Genomic DNA, 24241 nt, shown 5'->3' on the forward strand with positions numbered 1-24241 from the left:
GTGGTTACTTTCAGAGAAAGGGAGGAGAGGAGACTGAGGCTCACAAAGGGGCTTCTACGGTGGCTGGCAAATTTCTATTTCTTGACCTTGGATGTTTACAAGGGTGTTCATCTTATAAAAATAATAATAAAATAATAAACCATTCATTTATGTAGCTTTATCTGTGTGTTATTTTACAAGAAAAAGATCTTTAAGATGCTTTTGCAAAATGGAGAATGTGTGTAAAGCAAATCTAATTCATCTCTTAAATTGTCTTTTCTTGGTAAATCCATGTTTAAATGGTAATTTGCTTAGACCAAGCATGTTCTGGCAATGTGTTTTCAAGATCATTGCAACGTAATCAGTCTGCAAACGTTGATGGAGAACCAACTGTGTGCAAGGCACTTCTGCTGTTCCATTGCAATTGGCTTGTACCTTCAGACACTTGCTCTCTCTCTTGAATTAGTTGACAATGTGCATTGGAAGTTTTCACTTTGGATTTGAGCTTTTTATATTATTGGAATTTTATTTGTTGATATGTTTTATGAATTGATTGAAGTACTGTGTGTTGAAGAGGAGAGGCTCACAAGACACTTCCACTTAGCACAAAACTAAATGACCTCTTCCCTTAGTCTTAGCTAGCTGGCACCTAGGCCACTCTCCAGTGATCAGGGTGCTGCTTCCTGCGAGTGTAGACAGCTGGGACTCTGCTTGTTGAGAATCTGCTCTATACTGGGCTATGCTTTGGTGACTCATTATCCCAGCCTCACAATCACATCATACATCTGAATATCTAGTTCCTAGAAATGACGGTTTCGGAGAGGTTTATAAGGGATACCCATTCCCAGCAAAACAAAGGAGGGTTTGAGACTTGTTTCCGACCCAAGATCACAGACATCAGGAAGCAACTTACTCTGTTCTGTCAGATAGAGCTGGTGTCTAAATAGAGAACTTACCAAGCATATCAATCTTTGAGTTTTTTCTGCAAAGCAAAGGAACCATGAAAGTTGCAAAACTACAAAAATTTTTATGGAAAAAAACACTTCTATTTCAATAGAAAAAGAAAGAAAGAAAAAAAAGAAAGAAAGAAAGAAAGAAAGAAAGAAAGAAAGAAAGAAAGAAAGAAAGAAAGAAAGAAAGAAAGAGAAAGAAAGAAGAAAACAGGAAGAGGAGGAGGAAAGGAAGGAAGGAAGGAAGAAAGGAAGGAAGGGAGGGAGGGAGGGAGGGAGGGAGGGAAAGGGAGAGAAAGAGAAACAAACAAAACAAAGAAAAAGAAAGGAAGGAAGGAAGAAAGACATCAGCCAGGGGTCATTCTAAGCAAATTATTTGCATTCATTTTTGTAAGTCTTACCACAACCCAAATACAGGTGATCCCTGTTTTACAGATAGTGGAACAGTGCAGCAGAAAGGTTAAATAACTTGCCAAAAGTCAAGTAAGTTAGTAAGTAGCAGTGCTAGGGCTCAAACCATGTGGTCTGGTTTCATAACCTGTGTTATTAGCTATAGGTTACTACACTGCCAAAAGTTCTAAATATCTTGGCAAGCCTCATAAATGTTAGAGTAGGGAAGATAGTAGTCTATATTTAAACAGTACCTGCTATGTCAAATTTGCATTTTAGATAGCTTCCTCTGGCAGAAAACACAGTCTATCAATGATCAAATAGCATCCACTCCGTCTCAACAATTCTTGAAACTGTCGGCTACTCTCCATCCCCATTGCCACTGCCTTAGTTCAAGCCACTATCATTTCCCAGCTAGATGATTGCAGTGACGTCCTAACTGGCCTTTCTCCCTTTGGCCCTAACTGAAGATGAAGATGAGAGGCTAAAACAGACATACGAAAGGATGCCAAGCTAGCCAAAGCATGTACATATATTAATATCAACCCCAACAACTTCTAGGAGAAAGGGCTGGAGAGAAATGGGAAGCAGTTGCAAACCCAACTTTTTACAAATCTAGAGAAAGTCAAAAGCAGAGCCAGTATGAAGTCGTTAAATAAAACTACGCATTTTCATAAAGTACAAGCTGCCTTAATCTGCCCTTAGAGACTGTAGGCCATGGAAATAGCGATAGACAATGGTTGTCGGCTCTCCTCCGTCTCCTCCGGCCTTCCTGGAGATTGGGTCTCCTGATCAGGGAAGCTTGGCTGGCTGCACTCACCCTTTCTCCCGTGCTGGCCTTGCTGAGATGTGCCCTGGGCAGGGTATTGGGCAGGAAGGAGACTCCTCACATGATCCAGCTTAATCCTCCTCTTCTCCTTTCCTGAAGCTGCACACTGCAGTAAGAGCACAGCAGAAATGCAGACGAAAAGGGGCCATACATGGGCAAGAAGGGCTCTGCTGCTCGGCATCCTGTGGGCCACTGCACGTCTGCCTGTCCCAGGGGCCTCCCTGCCCCAGCGTCTCCCAAGGGCCACAGGTAGGTGGACACTGGGGTCAGTTACCTCTGCTGCAGCAGCAGCTGCTGCTGCTACCACATGCAGATGAAGGGACAAAAACAGGAAAATTCTCAATGGGCTCGCTTTTACTTATGCTTCTGAATTTTAGCATTTAAAAAGATATCAAACACTTTTGATCCTTCAAATAAGTTCTTAAATATACTCCAAAGTAATTCACAGAGATCATAGTAGGCCAAGTCTCCAGTTTTTATTCTTAGAGACTTTTTGGTGAAAAAAAAATCTTTCATCTTAGAAATTCTCTCTGCAACAGTGGATGATTTTTTGCAGGCCTGTGAACAATTTAGGCTCTGCAATGAAAAAATGGAATTGTACAGATAATAGAAATCTTCATGTATCAGAGATACAGTTTCTACTTGGGGAGGAGAGATTCAGAAATAAAAACGAGGAGGAGTGTTCTCATGATTTCCTCTTTTTAATTCTTCACCATCATCAACATATTTAAGATATCTCTTTTCAGTCCCCCAAAAAATTTTTTAAAACTCTACAACTGTGTTATATTCAGAAGCGCTGTATACATTTTCAGTGAGTTCTTAAAATTCCACCCGGTTACCCCACACTTACAGATTTCTTAAGGAAGCTCTCTGTGGGCTTGAAATGTGTGACTCCAAACTCTTCAAACTTTCACCTCCTTTTCCTTAACAGGAAATAGCACCCAATGTGTTATTTCTCCATCATCAGAGTTTCCCGAAGGGTTTTTCACGAGACAAGAGCGCAGAGACGGAGGCATCATAATCTATTTCCTAATTATCGTTTACATGTTCATGGCCATATCTATTGTCTGTGATGAGTACTTCCTACCCTCCCTGGAAATCATCAGTGAATGTAAGTGGCTGGAAAGTTCCCCTGTAACCTTCTGGAAGAGTGTGCCACACAGATATGACTGTCTTTGAAACAGCTCAGCAGCTGTCCTGTACTTCTCGACTGGTTGCAGAGCACCAGCTTCTGTGTTGTGGGCTCCCGTGTCTTAAGGAACTGGCTGAGTGTGGTTTCTCTTGGTAGTTAATGTGAATCAGAGTTTCTTTAAATTAGAACCCAGCAGTTATTATTTTCCTGCCTATTTCCAGAAATCTCTAGTTTGTCTACTGCCTGGATGTTTGCTATAAGAACTGTTCCAAGATTTCACTTGTATGTACTTTGTGTGTGCTCCTAATACAATGAAACTCCTAGTGTTTGCCATTTTATACTTCAAAAAACTGTTTTTTAATTTTTACTCTAAGCTCACTATAACTTTGTTTATAAAGAGGTAAGTGATAAACAAATGCAATTAAGGACCACCATCCCCATCTTCCTTTCCCAGCATCCTACCATTAAGGAAATTAATTGATATTTAAGAACCAATAAACAAATAGATGAATAAGTCCTGCATCCTAAGTGACCTCAGGCATCAGATACCTGTAAATTCAGTTATTAAAAATTAAGAGCTCCGTTATCGGTTTCTGAAAATAAGATCAGCCAGTCCAAGCCTCTGAGCTCTGTTCCTTCAGCAGTCTATGTTGCCCAGAATTCTGAGCATAGACCTTTAATAGTGCACTGGTGCCTAACACCAGGATAGCAGTTATGTTTCGTACCATATGAGCAAAAGTGTGTTTCTAGACTTGGTCTCATGGTTGGTTATTTATTTGATTGAGCATGCTCACATTACAGCAAAAAGCAATGTCAAAGTTAAGGATTGGATTTCCTATTGCATATTCACAAGACTACACAGAAACAGCAGCACCCTCAACCTCCACCCACCCCGCGACACACACACATCGCTGCCATTTCTTGATAAAGGGAAAGAAGATGAATGTAAACTCTCCCCTTTCCCATCACCCCACCCCCAACCCCTGCTGAATGACATAAAGCGCCTTTACTCCCTTGTTCGCTGCAGTATACTAGTATCTGCAGGATCTAAAACAGTAACTGGTGATAGCAGAGGCACTCAACACCTATCTGTTTAATGAAAAAATATATATATATAATAGATTAGCCTAATTTATTACAATGTTTCTTAAGTAGATACAAACATATACTTTTATCTTGACATTACATCTTACATAGACATTGATTTTTCTTTAACAAAGATTAAATTAACAGTTTTACTTAGATTAATGAAATACAAGAAAAATAGAGAAAAATAGAAGAGAAAGATGAAACCACCCATATTTCCATCACCCTGAGATCTACACAGTTACCATTTGGTATATTTCCTTTAAATCTTTTGAATCTTGCTTTATATGCAGTTTGCGATCTTTCTTTTTTCTCACATAATATTTTATTATGCTCATTTTTCCATATCATTAAACATTCTTCAAAAACATTATTTTTAATGATATCATGATAGTCCATGATTCTATAAATGATTTGAGCATCTGACACTGGTTTTTACACGTAGTAGGCACCCAGTAGATATTTATCATAAAATTTTAAACTATTACTCTCATTGGACATTTGGCCTGTTTTAAGTTTTTTGTGTTAATGTCATCCCTGTAATTGTATAAAATCTTTGCATACTTCTCTGATCATTTCCTGATTAAGAGGTAGAGATGTGGATATTTTAAGTCTTATGATATATATGTGCAAAAGGCATCCCACAAAAGGTGTGCCTACTTACACCTCCTTAATGTATAGCAGCAGCCATTCCAGAAAACCATGAAAAATATGTGAAATATCCTTAGTTGCTTTAAACATTATTTTATAAAATTTGTATTTATCTTATTATTCATGAGGGTCAATATTTTATATGTTTATTGAATGTTGTGGTTTTGCTTTTGTATTTTTTTTATTCTATCAGGGGTATTCTGTCTTTTTCTTATTGATTTTCAAGACTTTAAAAATATACAAGGATATTAACCCTTTTTCTAGTATTACTTCGTATCATATGCTTTTTCATGGTTTGTTGTTTTTGCATTTTGTGTTTATCACATTGAAGTTTGAAGTTTAAATATTTTAAGTAAATTTGTAAATTTTTTCCTTTATGATTCTCCTTTTGGTTTTATAACTAGAAAGACATTTTTATCCATAGGTCATAAAAATCATCATATTCTATTCTACATGCATGATTTTTTTTACATTTATTTATTTCTTCCACTAAGAATCTGTCTTGCTATAGAATGCAATGTTATTTTTTCCAAAAGTTGATCAATTTTCATACACGAAGTTCTTATATAGATGTAGATCTGTCTCTATGCTCCCAACTCTATTCTAATAACCTTTTTGTTCATTCTTATGCCAATACTGCGCTTTAAATTAGAAAAATGTAAAAAACTAAAAATTAAAAAAGCTAATCATATAAAACATAGAAATTTAAATTGTAAGGAATTATTTCCATTTCCAATGACTTAACTGAACAGTGACATGACTGAAAAATTAAATCTATCAAGAATTTTATTTATAAAAATTTATCTTGGGAGAAGTAAAAAATTAATAAAAAAACATTTCTAACCCGGTAGAAAACACTACTGCATTAAAATTTAGATTATGACTTCAAAATAATGTTCATTAAGTGACTTAATATGTCTAAATGACTTCCAATGTGCTCCTTGTGAAATTACTTTGAAACATCACCTGCAAACACGGATTTCTCAAGTGAGTTTCTCAGGCTCTGAAATACAGTAGTTCTTACAGATTTGTGATTGATGAATATCCATGCCACAGCCAAATCTTCAGCTGTTAAAAATTGACCCTCATCTTGAGCATTGAAAATCCTGGCAACAAAATGAGATAGAAATAGTGCTAGCTCAATTCATTTTTAAATACTTATAAATTAATTCTCTTTTCAAGGTCTAGCATGGTCTTATCTAAATTATGACATCAGCAATAAAAAACAATTTTCCTGAAATTTGTTTACATCTGCAGAAACGGGCTTCAAAAGTCTGCAAGTGCTTTGCCTTTCCCCAGTTTCTTGATGAGCACTGAGTCATAATAGTTCCACCCATTTTGTCAACTAATAGTTATTAACATAACCCTCAAAACAGTTTACTTAAGTATTCCACAATGTACTACAGTGTTATTTTTTTATCAGTTACTTATGATACAATTATAGATGAAAGATATATATCTTATAATAATATAATATATGGTTTATATAATGTACATAACATTATATATGTGTGTGTATATATATGGTTTCACTTAGTCTTCCCAAAAACCTGACAAAATAGGGACTAACGTTTGGGTTTTACTGATGAGGAAGCCAAGGTTGGGAGGGTCAGTAATTTCTCATGACCACACAGCCACACAGAGAAAGTCCTGATCTCTCTAATGCCAAAACTCAAGCATGATCTCAACTGCTACATGATAGAACTTGACACATCCTTGTTTGAGATTCGCTACCAGAACATAGATGTTTCAGAACTGTTCTATTTGAACCATCTTACAAGAAATTTTCCTCTCGAGAGCACTGAAAATTTTGACAAAAAATATCAAATACCCACAGTTACTATGGAAGAAGTATATTACAAAATAAAGAGAATACATTGGATTATTCACAAAAATCATTTTGGACCTTTGGCAACCTATACGTGATTGTAAATCAATGCTATAGACACTTATCCGTAATAAGTTCCCAGGCCTGAAGATTATGAGATCATAATATAGGACTGTGGAACTTAATCATCATAGATGAGGTTATAATGTCTTGTGGGGTATGTTTACTGAGTTCCAACCTAGAATACAGTGGAAGGATTGGCAGGCCCCTGTCCCACCCCAGTCCCATTCACTCCTCATTTGGCCAACAGCAGGATCTTTAGCAAGGTGAAGACTAGAAGAGGCTCAGGACTGTCATCTCCGTGCAAGGATGAGCTGGAAGCTGTAGGGGGCAGAGCCTCTTGCTGGTGTTCTGGCAGGGCCTCCGCTCAGTCAAACCAGTGCTCTTTCTCTTTCAGACCTACATATGTTGGTCTTGGTCTCCTACAGCTGCCTCCACCAGAGGCTTCCAGCAAGGATTTTTCTTCCTTCGCCTTGCTCTGCTCATGATCATAAAAGTCACACACCCTCTCCTCTACCCTCGAACACTGGAAAAGCTGGAAAAGCATGTATCTCTACTAGGCAACCTCAGACACTTCACCACCATCTTAACTGTATGGAGCCAATAAAAGAAAATGCTGTTGCTATGTCCCCTTCCTCCAATCCTATCTTCTTTTTCTTTCCATTTAGGTTCTATAGGAAAAGAAGCTGATAATTCTCTGAACACAGAGGGCTGAAATGAAATTAATCGGTGTTATAGAGGGGAAACAAAGGTATCACGCTCTAGTCGTCCAGGGCATTTCACATTTGCAGAAAAGCCTTGGCTTCTGTGCTGGGAAACAGAATGGAGATTCCGGGAAAAGAGTTAAAGATGTGTTCAGAAAAGGAGCATTATCCAACCCCAAGTTAGAGCTAAAGGAGCTAGAGGCAATGGAGTGAGGAATAAACCTAAGGAGAGCTTCCTCATCCCCAACCAGTTGTGCTACTCTAGAATGTTACCAGGATGGATACCCTGAGGGGTGTGTATGAGAGAGAGGAAGAGAGACAGAGACACAGTGAGAGAGGAATCCAAATGACTAAGCAAAACGAGTCAGCCTTTGTCGTCTCTGATCATTCATGTAAGCCTGACTTACAAACCTGTGCCTAAGATTCCCTTGCTTAGTTTGACAACTTCGTTATGTCACTTTGTAGTCATATCTGGTATTGTTTACTTGGGGCTTTTTCTACTTTTTTCTATCTCTATATTGATATAGTTGCTGAATGGTCTATGACAAATGCTGAGAATCCCTGAACAGCTGGAGAGCAAGGACACGGCCATCATATGCTCTAGTGCCACACTCCTGTAGAGAGACAATTGAAAGTGTCCACCCTGGAGCCAGACAGCCTAGGTTCAAATCCCAGCTCTGCCATTTGCTAGCACTGTGACCTTGGGCAAAGTTCCTAACTTCCCTCTGTCTCTGTTATCTCAGCTGTGAAACAGGATGATTACAACTTTCAGTTCACAGCACTGTGTGACAAGTGCATGAAGAAACACAAGTGAACTGCTTACACAAGTACGGCACATAGAAAACATTCAGTGAATGTTCATTGTTACATAAGAACAGACTACAGAGGTTAGAATCCTTTACTCAGGAAAGATGAAAGTGGAGATGGGGAATACCAAAGCCTATTTAAGTATTTTTGGAGCAAATAACCAAATCTACGGTGCAGCTGCTAGAACTTGAACACCAAATTTAAGGTAAATAAAAGTAAGGTCTATTTGACAAGGTAGGAAGTAAGGTTATTAAAACAGTTATTTTATCTAATAAGCCATGTGACAACTTTAAACTATACCTTAAATATCTCTGGAATATTCTGTTTAGGCCGGGAGCAGTGGCTCACGCCTATAATCCCAGTGCTTTGGGAGGCAAAGGTGGGTGGATCACTTGAGTCCAGGAGTTTGAGACCAGCCCGGCCAACATGGTAAAACTCCATTTCCACAAAAATACAAATATTATCCGGGTGTGGTGGCAGGCACCTGGCCTGTAATCCCAGCTCCTCAGGAGGCTGAGGCAGGAGAATCGCTTAAACCCAGGAGGCAGAGTTTGCAGTGAGCTGAGTCTGTGCCACTGCATTCCAGCCTGGGTGACAGAGCGAGATTCCATCTCAAAATAAATAAATATATAAAAATTAAAATTTAAAAATATTCTGTTTAAAGTTCCTTTTATTTCATTTACATTAGCATCTATACCATTTTACTTCATCTTTTATTGTTTAAAAAGTCACTTTTAAATATAATTTAAATTTAAAGAATTTAAATATAAGCCAATATATAATACACATTAAAAATATAATATAAACTACATTCACTTAAAGACCAAATAGGACCAGTATGTCTACTCTCTTTAAGCAGTTTAATTTTAGAAACACAAAAGCTGATATAAAATGAAAACAAAATATCCTTTTGGTATGTAATGGGGATCTCAGAGGTATTGAACCACTGTTCTAAGCAGCTTTCTTCATATTTTTCCAAATTATATACATAGAAAACTCTGAGAACTCCTTAAGATTGGTCACTTGATAGAGTCCAAATTCCACAGTGAGCCAGCTACGAAACTTTAAAAAAAATATTTACGCTAATATACCATTCAATTAGATATAACCTCTCTACCACACTGATACCTTTGAATTACAACACGTCTTACATGAAAATGATCATAATAAGGTTTTGGGGAAATATACTTAAATATTTACTTTTTATTTCAAAAAATTTTCACTTACTCTGCTTTGGACTAATATTTGCTTATGTTCTACTTTATGTTTCAGAAATAGGCAATAAGAAAGAAATGCAAGTTTTAATTCCAGGTAGAATTGTTTCCAAATTGAAAAAATTGGGATTCAAATAATTCTGTGAGTATGGCATTTGGATAGCCTACAGTTTCAGGGGATTGTTTGATTTTTAATCCTCATGAAATTTACAGAAGCAAAAGCTTTACTAAAGAACAAAGAATCTAAGAATAGTGCTTCCTCCCTGCTACACACTCATTCTCCTAAGAGCGTTTCATCCTCTTTGTTGGTCTTTTTTCTCTGATCTAAATTGTGGTCCCTTTGGATTGCATCTAAATCTATACCAGGCATATAGATCTAAATAAGTGCTAGGTACTCAGTATTTTACCAAGATGCTATTGCAGGAACAAGAAATAATAATAAAGTTATGTATTATCTCTTTACTTTGCCCACATGGATAGCTGAAAGGGCAGCTTCTTGGTGTCAAAAAGATCTAGGTTCCCTTCCCACCTCTGCATTTATTACCTGTGTGGCCTTGGGAAAGTTATGGAACAAACAATGAAGTAATTGTTAGGTTTGGAGGTAAAGTGTCTTGTATAAAAGAAGTATGTTTCATATGATAGGCTAAGGGCAGGTGGAAATCCACTGTAATATTATAGCTGTTAGATTAGGGATAGGGAGAGTCTTTTTCAGTGGAATCGGGCCTTTAAAAGCATTACGGGTTTCAGAATTCATTCTTTCATTGCTCAGAATATGAGTTGGTAAATTAAGGTAATCAAGTTATCTTATTTCTTGTTAAAAACATCCCAGAGCATACACATGCAGTCATGTATTCCTGACTGTCAGTAACTATTTCTCCCCTCTAGGCATTTATTCCATTCAAAATATTTCTAGGAATGCCTTTGAAATTAATTTCAGAACCAGTTTTGCAAATCATAAAAGAGACATCAGTTTGCTGTTGCACTTCGTTTTGGACCCTAAATTGTATGACTCAGCATGACTACTCACCATAGTTGCTAGAGTTGGATCTGATAGACTTTTGATTGTTTCTAAAACTCTAATCCATTCACAAAGCACAAAAGTTTGCAGACTTTTTTAAATGATGCCGGAGGACACCAAATTGCATATAGCCTATGGCTGTACTATATTAAAATTTCCACTGTGAAAAGGACTAGATACATTAAAATGATAGCAGTGGTTAAAATACAATGATAAAAGTATTCCTCTATTTTTCCCCTTCATAGTCTAAATTTTGGTAATGTAGACTTGGGGGTGGGGGGTAGGTATTATAAAAGAAATTTAATTAAAAATAAAAAAGTGGTATACAGTCTTAAAACAGAATTCACATTCTACAACTTTGAGTAAAGATTGAAAAAAATAGATAATACCTTAGATTGTGTAGTCTGATCCTCCATTTCACAGACGGCAAAATAAGGCTTGTCTAAATAAGTTAAGTCTCATATCAAGTTACTGGCAGGGCTGAATCCAGGTCTTAGTTTTGGTTTAATATTCTTCCTACTATATCATATTTCCAGAAGGAGATTTTCAAAAACCATTATAAACTTTCTAACATGGCATCACAGAAAAGAACACATTTAAGAAAATGTCTGATGGGCCGGGCGCGGTGGCTCACGCCTGTAATCCCAGCACTTTGGGAGGCCGAGGCGGGCGGATCACGAGGTCAGCAGATCGAGACCATCCTGGCTAACACGGTGAAACCCCGTCTCTACTAAAAATGCAAAAAATTAGCCGGGCGAGGCGGCGGGCGCCTGTAGTCCCAGCTACTCGGGAGGCTGAGGCAGGAGAATGGCGTGAACCCGGGAGGCGGAGCTTGCAGTGAGCCGAGATCGCGCCACTGCACTCCAGCCTGGGCGACTAAGCGAGACTCTGTCTCAAAAAAAAAAAAAAAAAAAGAAAATGTCTGATGAATTTTCATAATCAGCTCATTACCATGAAGTTGTGCTTTATATAAACAATGTGTTGGTACCTAAAACTATAGAGAAAACTCAAGTTGAACATTTCTGCTATATCTTCCAGGATATGTGATTATTCCTTTAGAGTGGAAAAAAAGAATAATAGCTGTGGGAGGAAAAAACTAGAAAAATTTATCTTTAATAATAAACTATAGCAGAAAGAAATGTTACCCAAAAGGTCAAGGAAGACAAAGCTAGTCTATTCTAAAGTTCAGAGGTATAAAACATTTTATAAAATATTCTTAGAACATTAAGATATAATTTGTTAAAATACCTTTAAGTTTTATCCATCCTTCTATACAAAATCTTTCCTTTCATAATTTGAGTGCAGTGAATAGGAACAAGCTTTATTCTTACTGCCTTTTGAGACTGAAACTTTTCTAAAGAACCACCTATTGTCCTACCTTGAGACTGAGTTTTCTAATGAAGCATTCTTCAGCTAATGCTAAACAAAGATTGTTCAGTATTCAGCTGCACTGTTGGGGCAGTTATTTTACGATAAGGCATTCCGTTCTTTTTCAATTTCTTCCACATATTATCTAGCCCTGATTTGATTTGGAAAGACAATTCATGGTAATATCCAGCAGCACTAAATCTATAAATTCTCTAGAATGTGCTAGAAAACTTCCAAATAACTATTTTTTCCACCAGGAAAAAACAGAATGAGGGTGATTATGGTGCCAGTGCCACAACGTGTAAACAAAAAAGATTCAATCACCCACCATGTTATAATTGGCCTAAGTGCCATTATTATATCGGGTTTCTGTGGTAAAATAAAAACAGCGTCTGATCCCAAATGTTGGAGGTGGGGAGTAATGGGAGGTGTTTAGATCATGAGGGTTAATCCTTTCCTAGGGGGTGAGTTCTCCCTCTTTAGTTCCTTTAGAGAGCTGGTTGTTTAAAAGAGCCTGGCACCACCCACCTCTCTCTCTTACTTCCTCTCTCACCATGTGATCTCTGCACACACCAGTTCCCCCTTTATCTTCCACCATGAGTGGAAGCAGCCTGAGGCCCTCACCAGATGCCCAATCTTGAACTTTTCCAGTCAGAAGAATCATGAGCCAAATAAACCCTTTTTTCTTTATAAACTACCCAGTCTCAGGTATTCCTTTATACAACACCGAAAGCACTAGGATACAATGTAAACTACACAAATCATTTATTTCTCACCCTTCACTAGTCACTGCAGGTAGATGTTCAGCAAGCAACATGACCAAAGGCACACAGAATAGAGGGCCTGGCCTAAATAATTCTAACCACCCCAAGAGAACTTTTCACAATGGTTTTTCAGGTGTCAAAATAGCTCAGATTAGGGCTGGTTGGATCTCTCAGACCAAATTACCCCAAGGGATAAAATTAATGACTGGAGCTGGTATCATCAGCAGACAGTATATGGATGACAGATTTCTAAGTACTTCCCACATCTTTCAAAATGAAAGCCAAAGTCCTTACTAGGATCCACAAGACCTTACATGATCTGCCTATTACCTTTAATCTCATCACCTACTGCTTTCCCTTGACACTGTTCATTCTAGACATGCATGTCTTCTGTTTCTACACCACACAGGCTAGCCTCTACCTCAGAACCTTTGCAGTCATTTATTCTGCATAGAATACTTTTAGCCCAGGTAGACAAGTGACTTGTTCCTCATTTCAAAGTCTTTAGTTATCTTCTCAATTAAGTCCTTTCTGGTTATCCAATCTAAAATTTCAGTCCTTCCTCTCGGACATTTTTCTCTTTCTCCCCTCCCTGCCTTTACTCTTTGCAACTTATCTCTAACATCATACCTATTTTTCTTATCTTATCTGTTTTCCCTTATTAAAAGGAAAGCTCTGTGAGAGCAGGAATGTTTGTCTGTTTTGCTCACTGTCATATTACTAGCACATTAAAAAGGCATCTGGCATATAGTAGGTACTCAATAAATGCAACAAATAAATGAACCACCAGCTGACTTAACTATCACCCCAAAACTAGTGGCTAAAAACAACTACTTTCCACGGTTTTGGGTGTTTACTGAGCTACTCTAGGTAGTTCTCGCTCAGGGTCTTTTGTGCAGCTATGGTCAGAGGATGGAGCTAGAATCATCCGAGAGCTCACTCTCTCACATGTCTGGTGCCTAGGCTGTGAAGTTTCAAACTCTGGGGACTGAAACAGCAGCAATTCCTTAGACATCTCTATTTCTACATGGGCTTTTCATGAGGTTTCTCCAGTATGGGGGTTTCAACGAAGTAGCAGGACTTACCATGTCGTAGCTTAAGGGAAATGTTCTGTGATTACACTAAGGAAGTTGTATCACCTTTTATGTAGGGGATTAAAGGGTTCTGGAAATCTATGTGGAGCAGAAAAATACCATAACTATTGCTGTAGTATACAATCTGCCACACCAAGAAATCAAAAAGGAATCAATAAGCTCAAATGCAGTCCCAGCAGACTAGAGAACAAGGTCGACCTGAGTGCAGGCAACAGGTGGTCCCAGAGACAAGAATAAGAAGGAAATACCAACCACCTGTGACAAGGACTCAACCAAGCACACCAGAGTTTGAGTATCTGGGAAGACTGAAGGTATAGTAAATGACAATAAACATCAACAAAGAGTTGCCATCAAGTCTTGAAAACCCAAATTCTAGTTCTTTGATACTTTGTGACCTAGGGTAGATAGTTTAATGTATGACATGCTACCTCTATTGGCTAGTTTTTCGTTTATCAGTAAAGCCTGGTTGGAGATTATTTCTTATGCAAACCTATCTCGGCCTAAGGCTTTCTCTGTTCCTTCCCATGGTAGGTCCCTTGGCCCTAAAATTGAAAGGACAAAAAATTTCTTAAGACTCTCATCTTGTCAGTCACTAAAGTTTATGAACTTGCATGCTTGTAAGCCTGGTGGATAGACACAAACTATTTGTAGTATTACAGTATTTTTTTATATTCCTATTCTAGAGGAAAATTTTAATAGATCCATGTTTTAAATCAATAGACTATACAATATTAAATCTAGTTAAGTAATTTCTCTCATTTGTAATTAGACAAGGTTGAAACCATAAATTTTTTTAGAATATCTGTGTTCTCTTGTGACTATAAGCCAAATTCAGCTACATTCAAATCATCAAAAATTCTCTGCATGGCAAACTGAAAAATCCCAGCCAAAGCCTCCCATATTCTGAATAATATTTTACACAAAGTTCCTATACCAGAAAATTTGAATGGACGGTTGAAATGACTTAACAGATGTGTGAACAAGCTCCGTTCAGCTGCATTACACATCTAAAAAACTACTATCTTTTTTTTCTTCTTTGAAGTTGGGTTAGGATTTCCAAATTATCTTAATTTTCAAAGTCATGCTGTTGCTACTCACCTACAAGCCCTCCTGCTATAAACACTTTTCTGGGTTCCAAATAACCCCGTAGTTGGCACTCAGGATACTCCCTTTAGTCTCCTGGCCTTCCCTCACCCTTTCTATAGAAGGATTAAGTAATGAAGTCATAAAGAAGCAAAACACTAGACTCTTAATCTGTGTATTTTATTTTTCTACTTTAAGTAAATATTAGTGGTTTTATTGAAGCTGTAGCTTTGAGTATCTATTGTGTTTAGTGGTAAAGACATACTCTTTCACTTTATTAGGCCTAACAATCATTTCATTTATGTTCAGCCCTTGGATTGTCTCAGGATGTTGCAGGCGCAACTTTCATGGCAGCGGGTAGTTCAGCTCCTGAATTAGTTACTGCCTTCCTAGGTAAATATTGCTCTTTATACTTTTTGCTTACTCAGTGTGATTTTTATTTTCTTCAAGTTAACACTAACTTAGCTGCTACTATCTTGCACATAGGTGTATTTATCACAAAGGGAGATATTGGCATTAGCACCATTCTTGGATCTGCAATTTATAATCTCCTTGGCATCTGTGCTGCCTGTGGCTTGCTATCTAACATGGTATGTAACAAAACCATTCAACAAAATGTATTGTCTTAAAAAAATTCTAAAGATAACTGTTCGTCGTCTGGGATGGACAACAGGGCACTAATAATATGTGTAATCAAATTTATTAATCAGTAGAAAAACAGCATGTATTCAATTTAATGTTAATCCACAAATAGCTCTTGGTCAGATTTATGAAAGTTCATGTGTTAGAACACAATTTTACATTTTTTTCTCTAAGCAATATGCAAAAGATAACAATATTTAACTACAAATATATAAACAATTTTAGTATTACACTAAGGATTGTACTTGAAGTTACAATGTAATGGAAATAACATCATATTACAGGTTTCAACACTATCATGTTGGCCCCTATTCAGAGACTGTGCAGCGTACGCAATTAGTGTAGCAGCGGTTCTTGGTATAATATATGACAACCAAGTTTACTGGTAAGCTTGAAAATAATTCTTATGTAAAAATTAGAGATTTTATGAATTTCTGATGGTTCAGTAAAATTTTTTTCAGAGATATTATTTCATATAATCTGCCACTTCTATACCATATTCCAACAGGTCTCTGAGTTAACCTTATCACAATTGCTGATTGTATTCTTCTCACTAGTTTGCAATTTCTTTTTAGTTACTTCACAGTCTCCTTTTTTCTCTCACTAGTCACTGGAGACCATCACTTTTCCTTCTCCCCACTGGCTGCCTATTCAGTAAGTTTCCCAACTTCTGTTGTCTATTAAAGCCACAACAGTTGACTTTTTCTTCTGCTGGGTTACCGCTCACCTTGCCTTGGTTAGAAGTGATCATGGTCACAAAAGACTGGAGAAGGATGGTAGAGGAAGTAAAAGAAGTCTTTTTAAATTCCTCCAAACTTCTGATGCTCAGAGAAACTATAGCCTTCCTCTAAGAACCAACAATGCTTAGCTTTTAATATTAAAAACTGTTTGCTTTCCCTGTAATCTCTCTGCCTAGCTGGTCCAAGAAAATGAAAAATGTGGTGACTGAGTGGACAAAGTTTTTCAACTAGTAAGTAGCAGGCACCCACTAGATTCTTATCACTATGCTAGATATCATAAGGGATAATGAAATGCAAAACACAGCTACACAGGTTACACATTGCATAACTTCCAGAGGACACCAGAAAAATACGCAAAAAAAAATGTAATGGTGTCCATCTGGAGAACCACAACTTTGCAGTACAGCATAATATCTGCTATCAAGAAACTTCAAACCTAGCCAGAAGCATAATTTCTAAACTAATCATCCTGTCTTCTAGTCTGTGTCCCTAAGACACTGTGTTGGTAGAGTAGAAATCCTTCTAGAATTCAGCAGTTGTCTGTAAGGGACAGTGGCTGTGAAAGTATCCAAGATAATGCTTCCTCAATTAGAGAAATCAGAAGATGTAGCAGACAGAGATTCACTGGCTATAAAAGGTAAATTCAAGGTTCAAATGTGATGGCATTAGCTAACTGCCAGAGTACAGGGAAACAGTTCTTGGTTCCCAGGGTATAATTTTATATTTTAGAACATCTTGTTTTCTTGTGACTATAAGCCAAATTCAGCTACATTCAAATCATTAAAAATGATGACAAACTGAAAAATCCCAGCCAAAGCCTCCTATATTCTGAATAATATTTTACACAAAGTTCCTATATTAGAAAACTTGAACAGTTGAAATAACTTCACAGTTACTGTATTATTTTATAATTATTATGTATTTGGGGGAATGTATTATGCCAATGAGCTGAGGGAGAAAATGTTCACCACTATATATTAATTTTACATTTATTTTGAAAATCTCCAATTATCATTTTCATTGCATTTTTATACCTACCATTTGGAAGGAATCCACAAGTAAAAATGAGTTTGTTGATCTTTTTTTTAAAAAAAAAAAAAACACATAGAAGTGTCCGGCTTTTATCAATAAACTTATAATAATGCTGTAACCAAGTTTGGAAAAATCTACAAAACAAAAAATATCTAGAAATGTTTGATTGTTCTATGGCTACTTTTGTTAGAAAATCATTCAATCAATACTGCCCAAAAGCTATCAACTCTAAAATGACGTTCACTTTTAATTTAAAAACACAAATTTCTCTTAATTTATAGGTATGAAGGAACTTTACTGCTTTTGATATATGGATTATATGTTTTGGTGCTGTGTTTTGACATTAAAATTAACCAATATATTATAAAGAAATGCAGTCCTTGCTGCACCTGTCTTGCCAAAGCTATGGAAAGAAGTGAACAACAGCTACTAATGGGATGGGAAGATGAAGGTCAACCATTCATTCGTCGGCAATCAAGAACTGATAGTGGAATATTTTATGAAGATTCTGGCTACTCTCAGCTCTCTATAAGTTTACATGGTCTTAGTCAGGTTTCTGAAGGTAATCACTAAATCTTGCCCATTATTAAGTCTATTCACAAAAGAAAAACTTTAAAATTTCATTTCAATTCAGCAAGTATGGTGTGCTTTTTATGCAAAAAAGACTGTGAAGACTCAGAAATCATAAAGACTAAGTCCCTACTTTTAAGGAATTTCCAGTATCATAGGAAATACAAAATAGCTAAAATATAAATGTTAAGTACCATAAAAAGAGAAAGAAATGAAGTGTGACTGTGGTTCACAAATGGGACAGTGTCAAAATGTGGTGAGGACAGATAGGAGATTTTCACAAAGAAGGGAGCATTTAAATTGGGCCTTGCTTGACAGGAAAGATTTTAACTATGACATGATGTTATGACCAATAAGTAACAGCTACTGAGGTCTTTATTTCATAAATGATGCAGAGATAAAACACATAGAGCACAGTATATGCATAGTAAGGAAGAGAGGAAAGGTAGAAAGGAATAGGATAAGAAGAATCTTAAATGCTATTCTAAGAATCTTGGAAGGTTTCTGAGGAGAGAAATTGTTAGAACTGTTATCTTAGTAATGTTACCCTAAGCAATGTTTACCAAACTAAAATATGAAGTAAGAGACAAGGAGGTAAGAGGCTGTTACAGCAGCTGATGTGTTTACTAGGTGCCTAGACCAAGTGAAAGTGGTGGGAATAAATGAGAACAGATGTGAGACTACATGAAGGAAGCATCACCAAGACTATATGGGGCCAGAAAAAGGAACAAAGACAATTCCTATGTCTTAATCTTGACTGAGAACATGGGAACAACACATATTAAAACTGGGAACTCAGGAACAGGGGCTGGTTTGGAAGAAAGAAGAGAAGCAGTTGAGGTTTGCCATTGTTTAAAGCAGTAGCAAAACATTTAGGTAACTATGTTCAGTAGGAAGTCAAATTCAGCTATGGTCAGAATTATAAGCTCATGGGTTACCTTTTTATAAAGTGGTTGTCCAAAACAGATTCTAATTTTAATTAAGCCTTTAGGAGGGTACTTATTCTAATGTACTACTTAAACTTTTGGAACATGACTTTTCCCCCTTTTTACAAAAATTTTAGCTTCTCCTCTTTCAGGTGTAAGAGGTACACATCTCTAAGTTAAGCTTACAATAAGAAACGCAAAAAAACCAATCCAAATTCTTTGATTATGTTGAAATTATATCCAATATTACTTAATGGCACATTGGTTGAAACTTGACCAACTTTTTATGAGTTGTTGTACTAGCATTAGTTTTGACATAATTTGATCCAATTATTACATTATTTTGTAAATGCCATACAAATTTTGAACAATTTTAAAGTAAATTCTAATTTTTATCCAATATATTATCATTATCCTTCTACTAAATTAAATTGAATAAAGTAATATACTCAGTTTTCATAAATTATATTTTAGATGATATACTACCTCCTATTTTAAGGTTCTTTCTATGAACTGTGGTAAAGTCTGAATTTAATAAATAACATAGTAATGAAATAGGGCAAAAAAAAAAAACTTCCAATAAGAATTAGGATATGCAACTTAATAAAAAAAATTATGCTATCATTATTTCATATTCTCTAAGTATACATTATCTGGTACATAGAGCAGGCAGAGGCATCATCAATATTGTGAAGTGGAGACAACTGGAGTAGCCAAGTTAGAAGCCAGGTTAATCCCTTAAGCAAAAAGTTACTGAAGACAATCCACATGAGATGTCCAACTGACACTTCATAAACACTATCTATAATATATTTAGCGAATGGTCCAAGACATTTTGATAGCTTTAAGGCCCCAAATAAAGAAGTGTTGAGTATCACATCTTACATTGTCTGTCCTCAAGTTTCAATTAGTTTCTTTCACCAGCAATATCAGTAATGAGGTACTCAAATGTTTTAAACAGCCTTTTAAAAACTGATACAGCTAATTTATTTCAATATAGCTTTCTAAATAGGCATAACTTAATTAGCCATTTGAGAAAACTCAAAAGTGTTTAATTTTTCCACAACAGATCCACCAAGTGTTTTCAACATGCCTGAAGCAGACTTAAAAAGAATTTTTTGGGTATTATCCCTTCCTATTATTACATTACTTTTTCTAACCACACCAGATTGTAGAACAAAGTTTTGGAAAAACTACTTTGTAATAACCTTTTCCATGTCTGCAATATGGATATCTGCATTTACATATATCCTGGTTTGGATGGTCACAATAACTGGTATGTATTTTAAGTACAATAGCACAACTTGAAAATTTTCATATATGAACGAATTGCATATGTTCACTCAAAGTAGTCTAGCTACACAGCAAATTTCTTTTCAGCAAGACTGAAGATTAGTACCATTTACAAAATGATTAAGTATTACTATAACAAGATCATTTGGGTTTGTGAGTTGCATATTATATATAAACTGTATTTTCCACTGTTATTCAGCCTGGGGTACAATTCAAGAGATCTTATAAATGAAATCAAATTCATAGGATGTCTTTTTATTATGCTAATAATTTAATCACATTCCATGGGATCCACAATACTCTTTATATTGAATTCCATTCCATAATGAAAAAAAAAAAAAAGCAAGGAGGTCTATTTTTGGGAAAACAATGGGTGCTCACTGCTTAACCGGATTATATTTTATTTGACTTTTCAACATGGCACTACAAACATACCATGAAATGAGTGAAAAGGGTATAAAAGTTTTATTCTAGGTTTCTACCACCTTCATGATTAAGACTTAACTAACTACTGCTGCTTGGCCATAATCCACTATAGTCTCTAAACAAAAAAACTATAAACAAAGACAAAAATAATCTGTAATTTCTCCTACAAAGGTTAACCCAAATTAACTTATAGTAGAGGTGAACAAACTACTGCCTGTGTGCCAAAATAACCCAGCTTGTTTTTATTAGTAAGGTTTTACATATTATCTATGATTGCTTTCACACTACATTTGCAAAGCTGAGTAACTGCAACAGAAATCATACAGCCTGCAAAGCCTAAATAATTAATATCTGGCCCCTCACAGACACAAAAATTTGTTGACCCTTGACTTTTCCCAAATTAGTGTAAGTCTTAGAATAGTATGCCAGCAAAAAGCAGATTATTTCTTCCTTTTTTAATGAGAAAAATGAAAAAGTCCAATTAGCTTGCATATAATATCTATCCAAATTCACTCAGCCAGAACACACTTGATATTAGGAAAATAAAAAGAGAGCAAAAATCATGTAATAGATCACAGAACAGCCCCCCAAGATTATAAATATTAGTGTTATTTGTGCACGTATGAATTCTAGCAAAGCCAGTAATAGAAATTAACCAATTCCAATTCCAGTATCAATATGTAAGCATGCAATAAATAAGCTACTTTCTAATTAAGTTATTTTAATTGGCATTTTAAGAAAAAGAAAAAAAGATGCTAAACCAAGTTTTCAATTACAACATTAAAAGAACAGTTACATATGTTTTAACTTTTTTTAACTTCTCTCTGGTTCTGTTTCTGAGAATAAATACATTTCTGATCAATGTTGACCTGACATCAAATTTAACAGAAGTATTAATAAATTGGGACCATATGTTAGACTCAAGTAGAAAACAAACAGGTTTTGTTTTCCTGAGAGATTAATGAATGTTCCCCCTCCCCACCCTGCCAAAGCCCACTAAATTAAGGTATATCACTAAAGTAGAATGTAATAAGTGATATATATACATGTTAACACATTTATAGCTTAAAGATAGCTATAATTAATTTGCTTAACTCTAATTTAATAAAAATTTTTAAGAAAGAAAAACAGGAATGATCACTCTCATTAGCAAATATTCAGCACAGCCCTGATGAGATAATGGTGGACATAAACATCTTCCGTAAGAATATCAAACAGGAAAATTTCTCATTGGCAGAATTTTGGCTGTTACACACATCTTTAGATATGTCATTAAAAATCTGTGCTACCTGGGTTACCCAAATTACCAGCCTGATTCAAATATGTTGCTAGCTAAAAAACTAAGCAAGCACATATTGGCTCTGAATTCTAAATCTGCCTATTTTATTTTTGTTCAGGAAGGAAATACCCAAAATAACTGCAAAAGATGGTTAGTGACTCTTTAAGATTTGTAACCTGAAGTATCTGTTTATTACAGGGGAAACACTAGAAATTCCAGATACAGTAATGGGCCTTACTTTATTAGCAGCAGGAACAAGCATACCAGACACAATTACAAGCGTGTTGGTCGCAAGAAAAGGTAAGAACTAAGTCCCTCAAGCTGCAATGGTATTCTACATGGCTAGAATGAGTAAAAGTAGCTTTAAAAATGTTTACTTCCGGCCGGGTGAGGTGGCTCACGCCTGTAATCCCAACACTTTGGGAGGCCGAGGCGGGTGGATCACAAGGTCAGGAGTTTGAGACCAGCCTGACCAACATGGTGAAACCCCATCTCTATTAAAAATTAAAAAATTAGCCCGGCATGGTGGCATGCGCCTGTAATCCCAGCTACTCAGGAGGCTGAGCCAGGAGAATTGTTTGAATCCAGGAGGCAGAGGTTGCAGTGAGCCAAGATCGCGCCACGGCACTCCAGCCTGGGCAACAGAGCAAGACTCAGTCTCAAAAAAAAAAAAAAAAGTTTACTTCCTCAGTAACATACTTCCTCAGTAACATACAAACTCAAGAGGAAGAGTTTACTATTTAATAGCAGGTTAATTTCACACAATCTAATCCCCCAAATAATATTCATTTGAAATGTGCATTAAATAGTAATTGACCATGTTAAATTACAATGAAAAGCAACAAGTAAGCTAGATACCTTATTGAAAAATGGTTTAATAAATATAATTAAATAAATGTTAAGACTTTAAATACTAACCCAAGAAAAATTTAAAAATACAAATTCAGTAAGACTTTTGCTCTAACAATTTTCCAAAATGAATCAACAACAAAAAAGTATCCAGTGTTTCTTTTCTTATGAAAATTAATAAAATACAGTATTGGTAAGCACATTTTAACAATATGCTTTTCTTTTGTAGGGAAAGGAGATATGGCTATGTCTAACATCGTGGGATCCAATGTGTTTGATATGTTGTGCCTTGGTATTCCATGGTTTATTAAAACTGCATTTATAAATGGATCAGCTCCTATAGAAGTAAACAGCAGAGGACTAACTTACACAACCATCTCTCTCAACGTTTCAATTATTTTTCTTTTTTTAGCAGTTCACTTCAATGGCTGGAAACTAGACAGAAAGTTGGGAATAGTCTGCCTATTATCATACTTGGGGCTTGCTACATTATCAGTTCTATATGAACTTGGAATTATTGGAAATAATAAAATAAGGGGCTGTGGAGGTTGATATTATTAACAGTGTTATGCAGAAAATATGAATGGCAGGGAGGGGCAGAGAGAAAAATCAATTTCTTCATTTAAATCAAATTTTTAAAATCCTGAACCTTAAAATCTAAAACTTACAGTAATTTAAAACCAACCAAAATCATATCCTAATTTTGCTGAGCCCTTTCTTTTCATGAAGAATTACATATTATAAAACAGAAGTTTTGGGGGGGCAAAAAATCTGTTTTACCATACAATAAGTTGACAAAAACTGGAGAAACTAGAACAAACAAATCCAACTATGTAGTACTGAAAACAACAAGAAAATGGCTTATTTCATTAAAAACAGTATAACCATTCATTTAAACTGAATGACCAGACTTGCTGTCTTTAAAAACCCAAACTTGAGATTAACGAAAATTACAGTATATTTTTAACATTATACTGTTAAAAGCTGGTGGGAGTTTTAAAAGTTCATTTTTACAGCTTTTGTAAGCATACAATATTACTTTAAAAAAAAAATGACTTTTACTAGGAGATTCAGCAAAACAGATGTAGGAATGTTCCAACCATGGCTTGAAATTATGCATTACGATCCAAGCGGACATCAATTTCTCTGCCACTGATTTTTATGCCATTCATTATTCTGCAGGCTTTTTCAGCTGATTCTGGGGAGTCAAATCTGACTGTTCCACAGCCTTTTGACTTTCCATTCTCCATTTTTATTTCTGCAAACATTACATGACCTGTAAAATAAAAGTTACAGAATTACTAGTCAGTTTAAATGAGTTCTATTTCACTTTATAGGTTTGAAATTCCTCATAGCCAATTGTGATAATTTGATTAAAAACATCATTTTTTAAAATAACAAATAATATAAGCATTATATTTGGAGTAAAATACAATTCATATAAAGTAATAAATATATACATATTAGAATATACAAAATTGAAATCAGGAAAGATTTTCCTAGGATTTAATGTATTTTATTTATGTT

The 24241-nt window shown here is 35.8% G+C and overlaps 2 protein-coding genes across 5 annotated transcripts in view; one reads left to right on the forward strand and one right to left on the reverse strand.

Annotated features, from left to right (window-relative positions):
- The first annotated feature begins 2203 nt into the window (after positions 1 to 2203).
- SLC24A5 (solute carrier family 24 member 5) lies at positions 2204 to 23429 on the forward strand. Of its 2 annotated transcripts, XM_025390600.1 has the most exons (9): positions 2204 to 2397; positions 3080 to 3259; positions 15267 to 15350; positions 15444 to 15547; positions 15884 to 15984; positions 17653 to 17933; positions 19937 to 20143; positions 22064 to 22165; positions 22944 to 23429. In XM_025390600.1, exons 1-9 carry the CDS (start codon positions 2277 to 2279, stop codon positions 23264 to 23266), a joined length of 1503 nt encoding a protein of 500 aa, XP_025246385.1. In that variant the 5' UTR covers positions 2204 to 2276; the 3' UTR covers positions 23267 to 23429. The 2 variants fall into 2 exon arrangements, with proteins under 2 accessions (XP_025246385.1, XP_025246386.1); XM_025390601.1 differs by lacking the exon at positions 3080 to 3259 and having other exon boundaries at positions 2262 to 2397.
- The window catches only part of MYEF2 (myelin expression factor 2), a 38919-nt gene continuing 35077 nt past the window's right edge, over positions 20400 to 24241 (reverse strand). For 2 of the 3 annotated variants that reach the window (XM_025390596.1, XM_025390598.1), the window contains one exon: positions 21178 to 23990. In XM_025390596.1, coding sequence (XP_025246381.1) covers positions 23827 to 23990 — 164 coding nt within the window. In that variant the 3' untranslated portion in view covers positions 21178 to 23826. Of the gene's footprint in view, positions 23991 to 24241 lie in introns of all 3 variants that reach the window. The other variant, XM_025390597.1, reaches the window with a different exon arrangement.

This window comes from Theropithecus gelada, chromosome 7a, assembly GCF_003255815.1.
Source record: "Theropithecus gelada isolate Dixy chromosome 7a, Tgel_1.0, whole genome shotgun sequence".
Classification (NCBI taxonomy): Eukaryota; Metazoa; Chordata; class Mammalia; order Primates; family Cercopithecidae; genus Theropithecus; species Theropithecus gelada.

Bases quoted from the DNA above. Each gene is read 5' to 3' on its own strand.
- SLC24A5 (XM_025390600.1), top strand. From the start codon at position 2,277: ATGCAGACGAAAAGGGGCCATACATGGGCAAGAAGGGCTCTGCTGCTC. The intron at 2,398-3,079 runs GTAGGTGGACAC...TTTCCTTAACAG, and splicing joins GCGTCTCCCAAGGGCCACAG to GAAATAGCACCCAATGTGTT. The intron at 15,351-15,443 runs GTAAATATTGCT...TCTTGCACATAG, and splicing joins ATTAGTTACTGCCTTCCTAG to GTGTATTTATCACAAAGGGA.